We start from the raw sequence: 14,998 nt of genomic DNA, 5'->3' as shown, positions 1-14,998 counted from the left end.
TCTTGTCGCAGGCATCTCCTACCCCATCAAAGGCAGGGCTGTCTGTAAAAGCAGCCATGTGATCTACAAACCAAATAGTAACCACTATGCAACTTTTTACATGGGCATGACAACCAACAAGCTGTCTTTCCAGATGAATGGCCACTACCAAACTGTGACCAAGAAATAGCTGGATCACTCACTTGCTTCACATGTAGCTTAACATGATGTGCTTCATTTTAATGAGTGCTACGTAGCCTGTGCCATCTGGATTCTGCCTTCCATAACCAGTTTTTCTGAATTGCACAGGTGGAACTTTCCCTGCTTCATATCCTTCATTCTATAACCCCCACCCCTTCACCTGATCTTTGCCTTCACAGATAGCACAGCACCTTCTCCCATCCATACTCTTCTTCTATCCCTCCCCTCCTCACTTCCTGCCTCCCCATTACGACCACCAACCACCTCAGCAGATTGCTGCTCTCATTAGACACAGCCACTGTCAGGCACCAGCACACAGAGGCAGTAGCCTTGTACAATATATATATATATATATATATATATATATATATATATATATATATATATACAAAGATGATGTAACTTACCAAACGAAAGCGTTGGTATGTTGATAGAGACACTAACAAACACACACACAAAATTCATGCTTTCGCAACCCACAGTTGCTTCGTCAGGAAAGAGGGAAGGAGAGGGAAAGATGAAAGGATGTGGGTCTTAAGGGAGAGGGTAAGGAGTCATTCCAATCCCGGGAGTGGAAAGACTTACCTTAGGGGGAAAAAGGGATAGGTATACACTTGCACACACACACACATCCATCCACACATATACAGACACGAGCAGACATATGTAAAGGCAAAGTGTTTGGGCAGAGATGTCAGTCGAGGTGGAAGTACAGAGGCAAAGATGTTGTTGAATGACAGGTGAGGTATGAGCGGCAGCAACTTGAAATTAGCGGAGGTTGAGGCCTGGTGGGTAACGGGAAGAGAGGATATATTGAAGGGCAAGTTCCCATCTTCGGAGTTCTGATAGGTTGGTGTTAGTGGGAAGTATCCAGATAACCCGGACGGTGTAACACTGTGCCAAGATGTGCTGGCCGTGCACCAAGGCATGTTTAGCCACAGGGTGATCCTCATTACCAGCAAACACTGTCTGCCTGTGTCCACTCATGCAAATGGACAGTTTGTTGCTGGTAATTCCCACATAGAAAGCTTCACAGTGTAGGCAGGTCAGTTGGTAAATCACATGGGTGCTTTCACACGTGGCTCTGCCTTTGATCGTGTACACCTTCCGGGTTACAGGACTGGAGTAGGTGGTGGTGGGAGGGTGCATGGGACAGGTTTTACACCGGGGGCGGCTACAAGGGTAGGAGCCAGAGGGTAGGGAAGGTGGTTTGGGGATTTCATAGGGATGAACCAAGAGGTTACGAAGGTTAGGTGGATGGTGGAAAGACACTCTTGGTGGAGTGGGGAGGATTTCATGAAGGATGGATCTCATTTCAGGGCAGGATTTGAGGACATCATATCCCTGCTGGAGAGCCACATTCAGAGTCTGATCCAGTCCCGGAAAGTATCCTGTCACAAGTGGGGCACTTTTGGGGTTCTTCTGTGGGAGGTTCTGGGTTTGAGGGGATGAGGAAGTGGCTCTAGTTATTTGCTTCTGTACCAGGTCGGGAGGGTAGATGCGGGATACAAAAGCTGTTTTCAGGTTGTTGGTGTGATGGTTCAGGGATTCAGGACTGGAGCAGATTCGTTTGCCACGAAGACCTAGGCTGTAGGGAAGGGATCGTTTGATATGGAATGGGTGGCAGATGTCATAATGGAGATACTGTTGCACTTCGGTACAGTGCTATGCTCCAGACAAATACCTTCAGAAAAGACTTCTTAACACTTACATTTGTATTCATCTTTAACAAATTCCCCTTTTCTCAGAAACGCTTTCCTTGTTGATTCAGTTCAGTTGCATTCCATTAGCTGTGTTTTAGTTTTATATCTTTGTAACATGTTTTTCGAGATACTATACATTTTATTCAACTTTTCAAGTCTTTTACTATCTCTGACAGAATTTCATTGTCTTGGCTAAACCTAAATTTTTTTATACCTTCTCCCTGTACATCAAATTGATTTTCCGAATTTCATCTTGGTTACCTTCATCACTTCCTCTGTGTACAGATTGAATAACAATGGAGAAGTCTATGACCCTGTCTCATTCCTTTTTCAACTATGGCTTCCTTTTCACATCCTTTGATCTTATAACTGTAGTTGTAAGATAAGTAGTAGTGTGAGTATTATCCCATTTGCTCATTTGTTCTACATTTCCCAGAACTCAAACTGATCAACTCCAGGTTGGCTTCTACCAGTTTTCCATTCTTCTGCAAACAACTCATGTCAGTACTTACAATATTGATAGTCCGATAAACAATGACACCTGTCATCATCTTCCCGCTTGGGAACTGGAAGTATTACATTCTTGTTGAAATCTGAGGATATTTTGCCAGTCTCATATACACTCCTGGAAATTGAAATAAGAACACCGTGAATTCATTGTCCCAGGAAGGGGAAACTTTATTGACACATTCCTGGGGTCAGATACATCACATGATCACACTGACAGAACCACAGGCACATAGCCACAGGCAACAGAGCATGCACAATGTCGGCACTAGTACAGTGTATATCCACCTTTCGCAGCAATGCAGGCTGCTATTCTCCCATGCAGACGATCGTAGAGATGCTGGATGTAGTCCTGTGGAACGGCTTGCCATGCCATTTCCACCTGGCGCCTCAGTTGGACCAGCGTTCGTGCTGGACGTGCAGACCGCGTGAGACGACGCTTCATCCAGTCCCAAACATGCTCAATGGGGGACAGATCCGGAGATCTTGCTGGCCAGGGTAGTTGACTTACACCTTCTAGAGCATGTTGGGTGGCACGGGATACATGCGGACGTGCATTGTCCTGTTGGAACAGCAAGTTCCCTAGCCGGTCTAGGAATGGTAGAACGATGGGTTCGATGACGGTTTGGATGTACCGTGCACTATTCAGTGTCCCCTCGACGATCACCAGTGGTGTACGGCCAGTGTAGGATATCGCTCCCCACACCATGATGCCGGGTGTTGGCCCTGTGTGCCTCGGTCGTATGCAGTCCTGATTGTGGCGCTCACCTGCACGGCACCAAACACGCATACGACCATCATTGGCACCAAGGCAGAAGCGACTCTCATCGCTGAAGATGACACGTCTCCATTCGTCCCTCCATTCACGCCTGTCGCGACACCACTGGAGGCGGGCTGCACGATGTTGGGGCGTGAGCGGAAGACGGCCTAACGGTGTGCGGGACCGTAGCCCAGCTTTATGGAGACGGTTGCGAATGGTCCTCGCCGATACCCCAGGAGCAACAGTGTCCCTAATTTTCTGGGAAGTGGCGGTGCGGTCCCCTATGGCACTGCGTAGGATCCTACGGTCTTGGCGTGCATCCGTGCGTCGCTGCGGTCCGGTCCCAGGTCGACGGGCACGTGCACCTTCCGCCGACCACTGGCGACAACATCGATGTACTGTGGAGACCTCACGCCCCACGTGTTGAGCAATTCGGCGGTATGTCCACCCGGCCTCCCGCATGCCCACTATACGCCCTCGCTCAAAGTCCGTCAACTGCACATTCGGTTCACGTCTACGCTGTCGCGGCATGCTACCAGTGTTAAAGACTGCGATGGAGCTCCGTATGCCACGGCAAACTGGCTGACACTGACGGCGGCGGTGCACAAATGCTGCGCAGCTAGCGCCATTCGACGGCCAACACCACGGTTCCTGGTGTGTCCGCTGTGCCGTGCGTGTGATCATTGCTTGTACAGCCCTCTCGCAGTGTCCGGAGCAAGTATGGTGGGTCTGACACACCGGTGTCAATGTGTTCTTTTTTCCATTTCCAGGAGTGTATCTTTCACTTTTTGACTTAGGTCTTACAGTGTCCTGTCAAATCCTTCTTGCAACAACATATCTCCCAGATCAACTTTATCTACTTCCTTTTCCCTTTCTATAATATTTTCTTCAAGTTCATTCCACTTGTATGGCCATTCTATACATTCATTTTAGCTTTTCCGTTTTTGCTTAGTACTTTCTTGGCATCTGAGCTCTTAATATGCAGGCCTTTCTCTCATGTCCTTGCTCAATGTCCCCTTTAATACTCTCAACAACTTCTGTTTATAGTAACTTATCAAGGTCCCATTTCCTTAATTTTGTACCTTTCTTCTGTTTCTTAAGTTTTAAATTGTGGTTTATAACCAATCAAACTCCACACTTGCCCCTGGACAATGTTTCACAATTTAAAATCCGATTTCAAAAAATTTATCATACCATTATTTAATATATCTATCCCAAAAACAATAGAAATTATTGAGTGACCTCACATTCAAAAATAAAATTTATGGTGGAACTCTCCAAAGAGTTTTTAATTCAGACTTGGGGTCCCCCTATGGACTGTGCCCAGTTCCCTTCAGCTGCATGTTACAAAATGTCATCTGAGAACAGGAAAGTGTTGCTGAAGTAGTTCACATAGTTCACATTTGAGACTCAAAGATCAGTGTTGAGAGTCAACTGCCTTACATATCACCGATGAACTTTCAAGAAACAGAGAGACTGTGGGACCGTGCCAAAAGAAAAAGCAGGAAACTCTGTCTTCAAGTTCCTTCCGAGAAAAGAGCCAGCATCCAAAAAGTGCTTCATCACCTAACAAAAGAGTATGGTAAAATAGAAAAAGTGAACTGGTGAAATAGCACATATAAAAACCATCAAAAAAGAAGCCAGTGACAGCAAAACAGGGAAGATGGCCATTGTTTTTCATAGGACATGCATCATATGCAAGACAAAGGCAATCTCAAGAAAAGCTAAATTGAGGCACTATAACACAATGATTGAAACTGAATGTCAACGCAAAGTTGAACACCTCTTATGGGTAGTGTAACACCATCACTAATTTTGGGGCATTATTGGGTGAGAAGCAGGTCTATTGCAGCCATGTGTGAGGCAAGCAGGAAGGTGCAGAAGTAACGTAATTTCACAAGTGAGCCTGTTTGTACACCACAAGACAGCCGGGTAATGCTGTGCAGTCATGGAGACATTGCAGAAAGTCCATGCAACTATTAATCAGCCTGTGGCATATTTCCTTTACCTTTGGAACACATATGTGTGATCTGCACATGCTTGGAAGTAATGCATAGGCCCAACAAGTGTGCAATTAATCATTATAAATACCTTCTGATTTTAGCACAGTTACGTGCAGTCTGGCAGCACCTTCTGCAATATCAAGTCCATGCATGTCTTCATCACATTATGGGTCAGCCAGCTCCCGACACCAGTCTGGGCAGCCATCACTAAGGAATCCACATAGGCAGAACTAAAGTCATTAATTTTCCACAAATACATTTTCTTGGAAAAGTAGTATGCTGTGATGACCCAAACACGGTTAACATTCAAAAATGACTGATAGGCTGAAGGCCTCTGTTCAACAGCTCAAAGTCTCTTACTTGGTTGAGTTTTCCAGAAATTAATATTTACAAAGTCCTACTGTTGCACATGAAAGCCAAGTTCCACTAGAGTGTACTTTCAGTACGTGCACAATGATATAACTCCTTGAAGAAAAGAATACAGTCAATGTTCTACCAAAGTTTCTGAACTGGGTTATGACATCCGACAATGGAGACTCAACAATCAGTGGAGCTGCAGAGGTCTTGTGGTGTCTGTTGAGGAGATAGCTGGTTGGCAGCAAGCAGCAGCATCTATGTACCTATGGTGCATGGTGGTGCACAGGCCTATAAATTGTTGTGTGGCAGGATATCACAGGAACTGTTTTAGGTCATGTGGGTCATGGATACAAATAGTTCCCCACCCTGTCAGTGACTCCTGGTGGCACTGATTGGGCTGCATAGTGAAACTGCTACAATTCTGTTTTCTGGTGCAGGGTGGTTGCATGGCATGTAGGTAACCCATCACATTGTGCCACATTGGTTGCCAGTCTTACAGACCGAATGCAACAACAAGTCAATCTCCACCAGACCAGTTCTTGGTGCTAAATGTGCACCTGTGGACACAACAGATGATTCATCCCCAGGCTCCCCTGTAGGTGCTGAACTCCTGCCTTTGTATTCCTGGAGGGCAGTGGTTCACAACCAGGGCAGTAATACTGTTATCCACCAGCACCAGTGTGTGCTTCTAACCTGGTAGTGGTGGATGCCTGTGAGAATTCAGTGGATGTTTGTGTCACTGGCACTGCTCATTCAGGGTGACACAGTGCCAAGATAGGCTTGCCTTGCTGATTGGGATAAACAGTGTTAGCAAACATTAAACAGCCATCTTACCTCCGCAACCTTCCAACATCAACGGCATTGCCAGCAGACCGTACACTTGTCTAGGACATATCTGGTGGTGTAGCAGCACTTCAACATTGTAACTCAGGACTAAATAAAATGTTATATCTTACAGCGGTGTTTTCTGCCCTAGCCTGGCATCACCATTTCCACAACCAACCACACCAGTACCTCTACACCAGCTGGACACAGTCACTGCATGTTGATACAGAGTGGTGTCAGAAGCATTTTGGTATCAGCATGGCTTCACAAACACAGCACAAAATTTTGTGTAACTGTGGGGTGAGTGAGCAGACTATTGGTTTTTGTGGTTGGTATCTCTGTTTTACGTGTAGAGGGCATAGAGTCAATGTGAGTGAGTCACAGAGACTTGACGGTCAGGTTTGTGCAGCGAGGGGAACTGGTTGATCTTTCACAATTTTGTGGTAATACAAAGGAACATTATTTATGACCTGTGAGATGGCACTGTAATTCATCAGGGCATATGGCTGGTCAGTGCAGTGTGAACATGGATGATGATAAAACATAAGATTTAAGTGTGTATTGTGTCATACGGCCTGTTCTGAGTGCATTTTGTGTTCTTTGGTGTGTATTGGAGATTAAGGATCTGCAATGACAGAGACTCAAATGCAGGAAGCCACTAGTCGGGAGGCAGTTCAAGCATTGGTTACTGAAATGGCGCAATTGAGAGCAGTTAACACAGACTTGCATAATAGCTTGCAGCTACAGATTAAGAGTTGTAATCAGCTGAGCAACCTATTCCTTTATTATATCCAGCCACAGTCATTTTGATCATGCACTTTTCTGGAAAGTCAACTGATGATGTAATGTGGTTTTGGATGACCTGCAACTAGCAGCTAGTATGGGGTGGGGTCACAGGATCAGATGTTACAGGTGAAAGATTTATGGTTGGTAGATAAGCAAAGGCATATGTCAGATGTACAGAGGGACTAAGAGGTGTCAGATATTTGACGAATGAAAAAAGGCCTGTTACAAAAGCACAAGAAGGAAAATAGTGCAAGATTTTTTTTTTCGCAAGCAGTTGGATAGTCTGTCAATAAAAGCATAATGTGCTGACATATGAGCAGGGAGGGTGATGAGACAAATAGCATCATACTCCATGAAATGGAACAAAGGGCACTGGGCACATTTTAAGGGAGACTGTTGCATGGTAGGTCTAGATGGGTGAGAACAGGTACTCTGTGGTCAGAATAGCCACGGGATTTCAAGAAATTAATGTAATAACTGGAATGCAGAATAAGAGAGAGTTCTCCACTAATGTGCAGTGTTATAGATATGGCGGGGCTGAACATGTGCAGAAGCAACTTTGCCAACCTCATTGTGATAGATGTGGTGTGGTTGGACACCATGACTGCAAAAATGGTAAGGGGAAACAGGGATGAATAAGCAGGTGTTAAACGCAAAAGGGAGCCACAGGTCCACCGCACAGGGTTCCTGATACATTTCAATGCAACTAACATGTTTGCAAAGGCAGAATGTAGTATAGTCAGAATAGTGAAGGGTAGGAAGCACAAGTTTTTATTGGGCACATGGGTGCATGTGTCAGCAATAAGTATGGACCTCATGGGTCAGAGACGATTAAACACTCCACGCTATAACTTACATGGAGTTGGAGATAGTGATGTGGAGTCTTTGGGTTCAGTACTCAGTTCTAACTCCACACCTGTGGAATTACGATGATATGATGGATGAGCCATCACCAGGCTCCACGGTAGAAGCCAAATTCCTACCTGGGAGGGCAGTGATCTGCAGCTAGGGCAGTACTGCCACCATCCATATGCACCAGGGGAAGCTTCGAACATGTTCTTGTCAGTGGCATTGCTTGCTCAGGGCAACATGATGATAATTGAGTCATGCACTGCTGAAAGTAGTAAACAGTGTCAGCAAAGCTAGATGTTGACATCAAATAGCTGTCCTGCCACTGTGACTTTCCAATATCAAAGGCATTGCCGGCAGACCACACACCTGTAGAGGGCAAATACAAGGGCATTGCGGCACATCAGTATTGTAGCTCAAGACTAAATAAAATGTGTTCTATCTTGCAGTGGAGTTTTCCTAGCCATACAGGCCAACACCACTGTCTCCATAATCTGCCACTCCATCACCTCTACACCATAGCAGCCCTATTCAGTCCATGTTGCTATAATAGGGAAGGATGGACTATGAGAAGCTGAGAAGTTTTTGTGCAATGTCTTTCATAAAATAATGGTTCTTTAGATAATAGATAGACAGTATAGATCATAGGACAAATTGTACAGGAACAACAAATGGCTGATTGCATCAATAAGAAAATGATGACTAGAGTTCCAAGGATATCTGTTCTGGATAAATGCAAACTTACTAATGAAGCAGATGTTTAAATGTACTTGACAACAAGCCTAATACCTTTGAAAAATGGTTCTGGGAAGGAAGGAAGAAAGGATCTTGGGACCATTGGACTGAATGAGGAAGATATTGCTAACAAAGTACTAATCACTGAACAACTACTTCAAGGGCTTCCACAATAAGCAAAAGCAGAACAGTGTCTGGAAACAGGGAAGAAAGCTGACAGTTAGAGAAAGAATGTATTGCTTTTAGACTATAAAATACGCTTCCAGAAATACCTTATAGTTACTTGCCATGGCCCCTAATGCCCTAGACAAGGTGAAAATAAGAATATATCTGAATCCTTCCAGTGTCTACAGGTCTCTTCCTCATATACAACCTTATTTCAGGATTCTTAAACTAAGTGTTAAGCTAGTTACCTCATGGTCCATAAATAGCTGCAGACTCTGTCTGTGATGTGGATCAAGTAAATTTTACAGTGCATATCATAAGCAGAAAATATGTCAACATGCTGACCATTTACACAATTTCTTAGGGTTTTTATTAGTATCTTGTGTTACTTAATCAAATCGATATATCTCAGTAAAAAGTGTTTAGTTTAATTGCATCCTATCAGTATTAGCCAAGGCTTTAGAATGTATAGCTCATGAATGGCATTACTAATTATTTAACATCAAATAATCTTTTAGATGAATACCAGTCCAATTTCCAGCAAAATTGCTGCACAACAACTGCACTTATAAAACTGACTGATGAACTGAAATAAGCTATGGACAAATAACGGGCAACTATTATCAAACAGTGCAAACTCCAGGTAGGAATATCAACAATGTAGGAAAAGACAGATTGCTACTCACCATAAAGAAGACATGTCAAGTTGTAGACAGACACAATTAAAAGACACTCACATATAGCTTTCAGCCACAGCCTCTGTCAGTAAAACAGACACACACAAACAAGCATATCTCACACACACACACGGCCACCAGCTCAGCATCTTAGGTTGGAATCCAAAATCTCGTGAGATGCAAGCAGCAGTCTGGAGAGGATGAGGAAGGGGAAGGGATAGTAGAGTACGGGCAGGGAGAGAGACAAATGCTGTCTGGTGCAGTGTGCAGTGACTAGACTGCCAACAGGTGCAGTGTCAGGAGGTTTTGTGACAGGGAGGTGGGGAAAAAAGGAGCAAAAAAGGATAGGAGTGGGGAAAGACAGGCAGATGCATTAGCAGAGGGCTGCAAATAAACAGCATGGGAGATGAGAATGGGGAAGAGATGATAGGACAGAGGGGGTGGAAACTGTTGTGTGGAGGGTGTGGGGACAGTATGTTACTATAGGTTGAGGCCGGGATAATTACAAAAGCGGAGAATATATTGTAAGGATAACTCCCATCTGCGCAGTTCAGAAAAGCTGATGGCAAAGGGAAGGATCCGGATGACTTGGATAGTGAAGCAGCCATTGAAATAAAGTGTGTTACGTTCAGCTGCATCCTGTGCCACAGGGTTGTCTACTTTGCTCTTGGCCACTGTTTGGTGGTGGCCATTCATCCTGGTGGACAGCTGATTAGTAGTCATACCAATATAAAAAGCTGTGCAGTGATTGCAGCAGAGCTGGGAAATGACATGGCTGCTTTAACAGGTGGCCCGGCCCTTGACGGGGTAGGATAAACTCTGACAGGGCTGGAATAGGAAGTGCTGGGTGGGTGGATTGGGCAGGTTTTGCACCTGGGTTATGATCCCTATGGCAAAGGGTTGGGATAGGGAGTGATGTAGGAATGGCCTAGGATGCTGTGGAGATTGGATGGGCGGTGGAGGTGTGGGGAGTATCTCAGGTAGGATGTCCCTCATTTCAGGACACAATGATAGGCGATCGAAGCCCTTTGGCTTATTAGCCCTCAGTTCAGAGAATCTCTTCCACCATTAATCCTAAACAGCACAGACATAACATTTTCTTCTTCTGCAAAGAACTTGGAAATAATTCTGGACCATCACTTAGACTGGACTGAACACACAACTGCAATCTGTGAGAAGGTATCAGCACATCACTTCACCCACTACAGAGGTATAGAAAAATTTATTTCCTTTCAAGCTCAAGAAAAGCTCTTAGAAATACTAATACTCCCCATACTTCACTATGGTGATGCTATTCTCTAAGGACTTTTGTATGAAAGCTCATGCAGGCTGAAATTGGTGATGAGTGTTTGTGTATAACATAGTTATGATTTATGCTTTTTTGGCCATATCACACCAACCTATGAACAGTCATCATGACTACATGTTGATAAGTGTAGAGACTATTATACACTATGTTTGCTCTATTATCTTCTCAATCATTGTGCTCCCTCTTATTTGTCTTCAATTGTTGCTTTACTATCTGAGCAGCACAACAGAAATATTCAATTCCAACAAAGTAAAACTCTCTCTCCACCATCAAATAAAGCTGCCATATTTTAAAGTCATTTTCTGTATCAGGAACTTGGCTTTGGAACAATCTACCTAAAATGTCAGACAAATTAAATTTCTTTCAAACTTTAAAAGACAGCTACTGGTCCACTTTCTATCGTGGTAGCCATCTCTCCCACATCCTGTGGAGCTCACTTTCATCAATTCCCCTCCCTCACAACTATTTCCTAGCCCTTGTCAGCAGAGTTCTCTATTTATATTATGTTCTTCCCCAACAGCCACTGTCACTGTCATTTCAATCTTCTCTTCTTTTGCCCAGTCCACTCATGACTGTACTAAACACAGCTTCCAATGTGCTAAGCTTATCTATGTCATCCTAAATGCCCTTTATTATTGTTGTTATTATTATTATTGGAATTTTTTTTTAAATCTTTGGTGTGTGTTGTTCCTGGTTAAATGTAAGAGAGGGCCTTAAGGATCTAATCTGGTCATGCGAAATAAGCAATAAAAAATAATAAGTAAATGAATGGTAGCTTTGATTACCTAAGTCACAAAATTATAATAAACATTTCTCAATGAAATGTGAATTGCTCAAGATAAAATTTTTAAGCTTTTATTCAAATTTACTTTTCCTATTTGTCAAGCATTTTATATGATGGATTTGCAATCTGAAGATAATGAAAGCCAATTGATGTTACTATTTCTCCTGAACTGTAAGGTCAAGAAAATTTGTGAACTATCATTACTGAAATATTTTTTACAAGTACTTTGTGGTCTATAATAAACAAAACATTCATTATAGTAACAATAATTTAACCACTTCATAGCATTAGTTATCACATGCCAACAATGAGTATTGTGTTCCTCATTATGTATTACAATAACACAAAAGAGCTCCATGAATAAAGTATTTTTTTCAGTACTACTAATGTTTTAATATCTTAGGATCTTGAAGCGATACTGAACAATTCCAAAGAAGGAGTAATATTCTTTAGTTTGGGGTCAAATATACAACCATCAGATATGCCAAAAGACAAGTTTCTTGCCTTTATGACAGCATTCTCAAAGCTAAACCAGACAGTACTCTGGAAATGGGACCAAGATACAATGCCTGGTAAACCAAGAAATGTTCATCTTGGGAAATGGTTTCCTCAGAATGACATTTTAGGTAATATTGCAGTTTTAATTTTTTTTTTTTTAATATTGTGTCTGTGCTTTAATTTATAGCTGCACCATAGATGTTATATTAAATTGACAGATAATGCATTTTTACGTGAAAATCTAATGCAACAATATTTCTATCATAATGTGGTGTTATTTTTTATGTTTGACAGGACATAAGAATGTCAAATTGTTCATAACACATGGAGGCTTACTAAGCCTTCAGGAAGCTGTCTACCACGCAGTTCCTGTTTTGGGAGTACCAATTTTTTCAGATCAAAGAGTAAATGTCAATCAGGCAGAAGGCAAAGGATATGCAGTAAAGCTGTTTTTCTCCGATGTAACAGAGGAGTTCTTATTACAGGCAATTAATGAAGTTTTGAGTAATCCAAGGTATGTTTATTTATTGATTCAGAGCAGCTACATAGCACACTCCGGGCTTATTTATATCAAAAAAAGCCTTTCTCAAGTAATAACTAGCAGTAGTGCTTATGATCCGGTATTCTATGGAAGAAATTATGACTACGCCTGCATCAGTAGACTGTGTAACAGCAACTCAGAAAGATTTTAAATAAACTGGAAAATTATATGTGATCCTAAAAAGCATAGGATTTTAATCTATAATTTTAACAACTAGAATTTCTTTTATCTAATGATGAAGACAAAATATATTTACAGTATGCAGACATTTCCGAAGTGGTATAGAAAGGGTAACATTCATAAAATGAACAATAATAAAGATGGAAAAGTATTGTATAAAAAACAAACTTAGCATAAAATGGCAACACTTATTCTGTAAGGGTAGGTTACTGAGTTCATATTTGTCTATTAAACTGAAGATCCTTGAATAATTGCCTGTGTGCTAGCTGTGAAATTGAAAGAAGGTAAGATATACCACTTTCAATATGATGCTCAAACCAAAAATACATACAGCAACAAAAGAAATGGTAAGCAGTGTTCTCTGCAAATGGTCTCTGTCTCAATTTTGAAAGGACACAACATTCAGTTTTGTCCATCTAGAGGTACTGGTACTACACCAATGATTAATGAAACACATAATGATCACATAATAACCTGGATGGAAGCTTCATAATTTTTAGGTGTCCCTATTGACGAGTCTTTAAACTGGAAAAAAAAATCACATTGTTGAACTAACACCTTAGTTCAGCCCCATTTATGCTTCAAATCATTGCAAATCTTGGGTAGAGACAAATTGGTAAGTTGGGAGGGGGAAAAAAAAGAAAAGAAAACGTCCTTTGGACTTATGCCCTATCCCAAATGTTTTCCAAACAGAACACATTAGATATACTTCAATACCATATTTATTTTCTGTAATGTTCAGCACATTGTCAGGCTTATATGAGCACCAGATGGTAAACACTGCAACATGATTTTAGAAACAATTGCAATATAAGAGGGTGTGCCAAAAAGTAGTGGCTCTGAATGCTTTACAAGGAAAACTCTTAATGCTTTTTAAATAAAACAAACATTATTAACATTCAACATCTTTATTCTTCATGTTTACAAATTTATTTCTCAATGTAGTCACCTTGGCAATGAACGCATTTCTCCTGATAAGAGGCCAATTTGTTGATACCTTGACTGTAGAATGTTTCACTTTGTTGACAGAGCCACAACCTCACCTCTGCTTGCACTGATTCATCACTATTAAAGTGAAGTCCTTCAGGGTGTTCTTTAAATTTTGGAAACAGATGAAAATCATACGGGGCCAAGTCGGTGATCAGTCACAGTGAATCCAGGGCATCAAATTATTGTAGATGTCGCAGCGCTCATGTGTGACCCGACACTGTCATGCTGAAGGAGAGGATGTTTCATGTGTTGGTGAACTCTTCAAATTTGAAACTTGATTACAGCACACTGTTTCTCAGGCACGGCATAGCTACATTACACACTGTCATGTTACATGCTACAATTAAGAACCCTCTAGTGGCAGAGTGCTGCAGATATGTAGACGTGAAGAATAAAGATTTAGAATGTTAACAATGTTTGTTTTATTTTAAAAAAAGCTTTAAGTGTTTTCTCTGTAAAAAAAATTCAGAAGCACTACTTTTCAACAAGCCCTCATATATATTTTTAACACAGTCATCTCTAAACATTATCATACATATCACATGGCACCGATGATCTCACTGTTTGATCCCCTCCCCCAAACTGACCAGTAAACAAACCAACACATCACATTACAGCCCTTGTACAGTTCACAATAAATGTTCAAATTTGTGCATTTGTGCACTCTTGGGAGAACATGCTGTGTTGCTTGTATTTATACATTCCCTATGTGGGCAGCAGTGTCCATGATATGATCAAACAGTCATCTAATGTATTCACTGTATTCACCATTTGTTTGAACACCTCAGCCTTCATCCAACCCCAAATCAAAAATATAATGGCATAAGGCCTGGAGATCTTGGTGGCCAGTTAATTGTACTGGGGAGAAATCACAAAGGGAGTCTCACAGGGCTCAATTTTGAGTTCACTCCAATTCCTTCTAAATGTGTTCTATCTCAGAAGTCATTTGGAATAGGGCATATGTTCATATGAAGTTTCTTACTTTAATTGAGCTTTCCTCTCATATCCCTGAAGATTGAGCATTACTCCTGGGACACTCTGCATAACTTCTGTACATTTGATAAATACGGAAACTGGCAAGGAAGTTGGTGGACAAATACTTCAATGACTTTCTTATCAGTTGTTGCTCTTCACATGTTTCAGTCTTCA

The 14,998-nt window shown here is 41.9% G+C and overlaps 1 protein-coding gene across 1 annotated transcript in view; it reads left to right on the top strand.

Annotated features, from left to right (window-relative positions):
* The window catches only part of LOC126235051 (UDP-glycosyltransferase UGT5-like), a 132,243-nt gene that overhangs the window by 103,742 nt on the left and 13,503 nt on the right, over window positions 1-14,998 (top strand). The window contains exons 4-5 of the mRNA XM_049943790.1: window positions 12,044-12,266; window positions 12,433-12,652. Coding sequence (XP_049799747.1) covers window positions 12,044-12,266; window positions 12,433-12,652 — 443 coding nt within the window. The remainder of the gene's footprint in view (window positions 1-12,043; window positions 12,267-12,432; window positions 12,653-14,998) is intronic.

Source organism: Schistocerca nitens, chromosome 1, assembly GCF_023898315.1.
Source record: "Schistocerca nitens isolate TAMUIC-IGC-003100 chromosome 1, iqSchNite1.1, whole genome shotgun sequence".
NCBI classification, from domain to species: Eukaryota; Metazoa; Arthropoda; class Insecta; order Orthoptera; family Acrididae; genus Schistocerca; species Schistocerca nitens.
The sequence above is the reverse complement of the archived record's forward strand: the minus strand, read 5'-3'. Positions and strand labels throughout refer to the sequence as shown.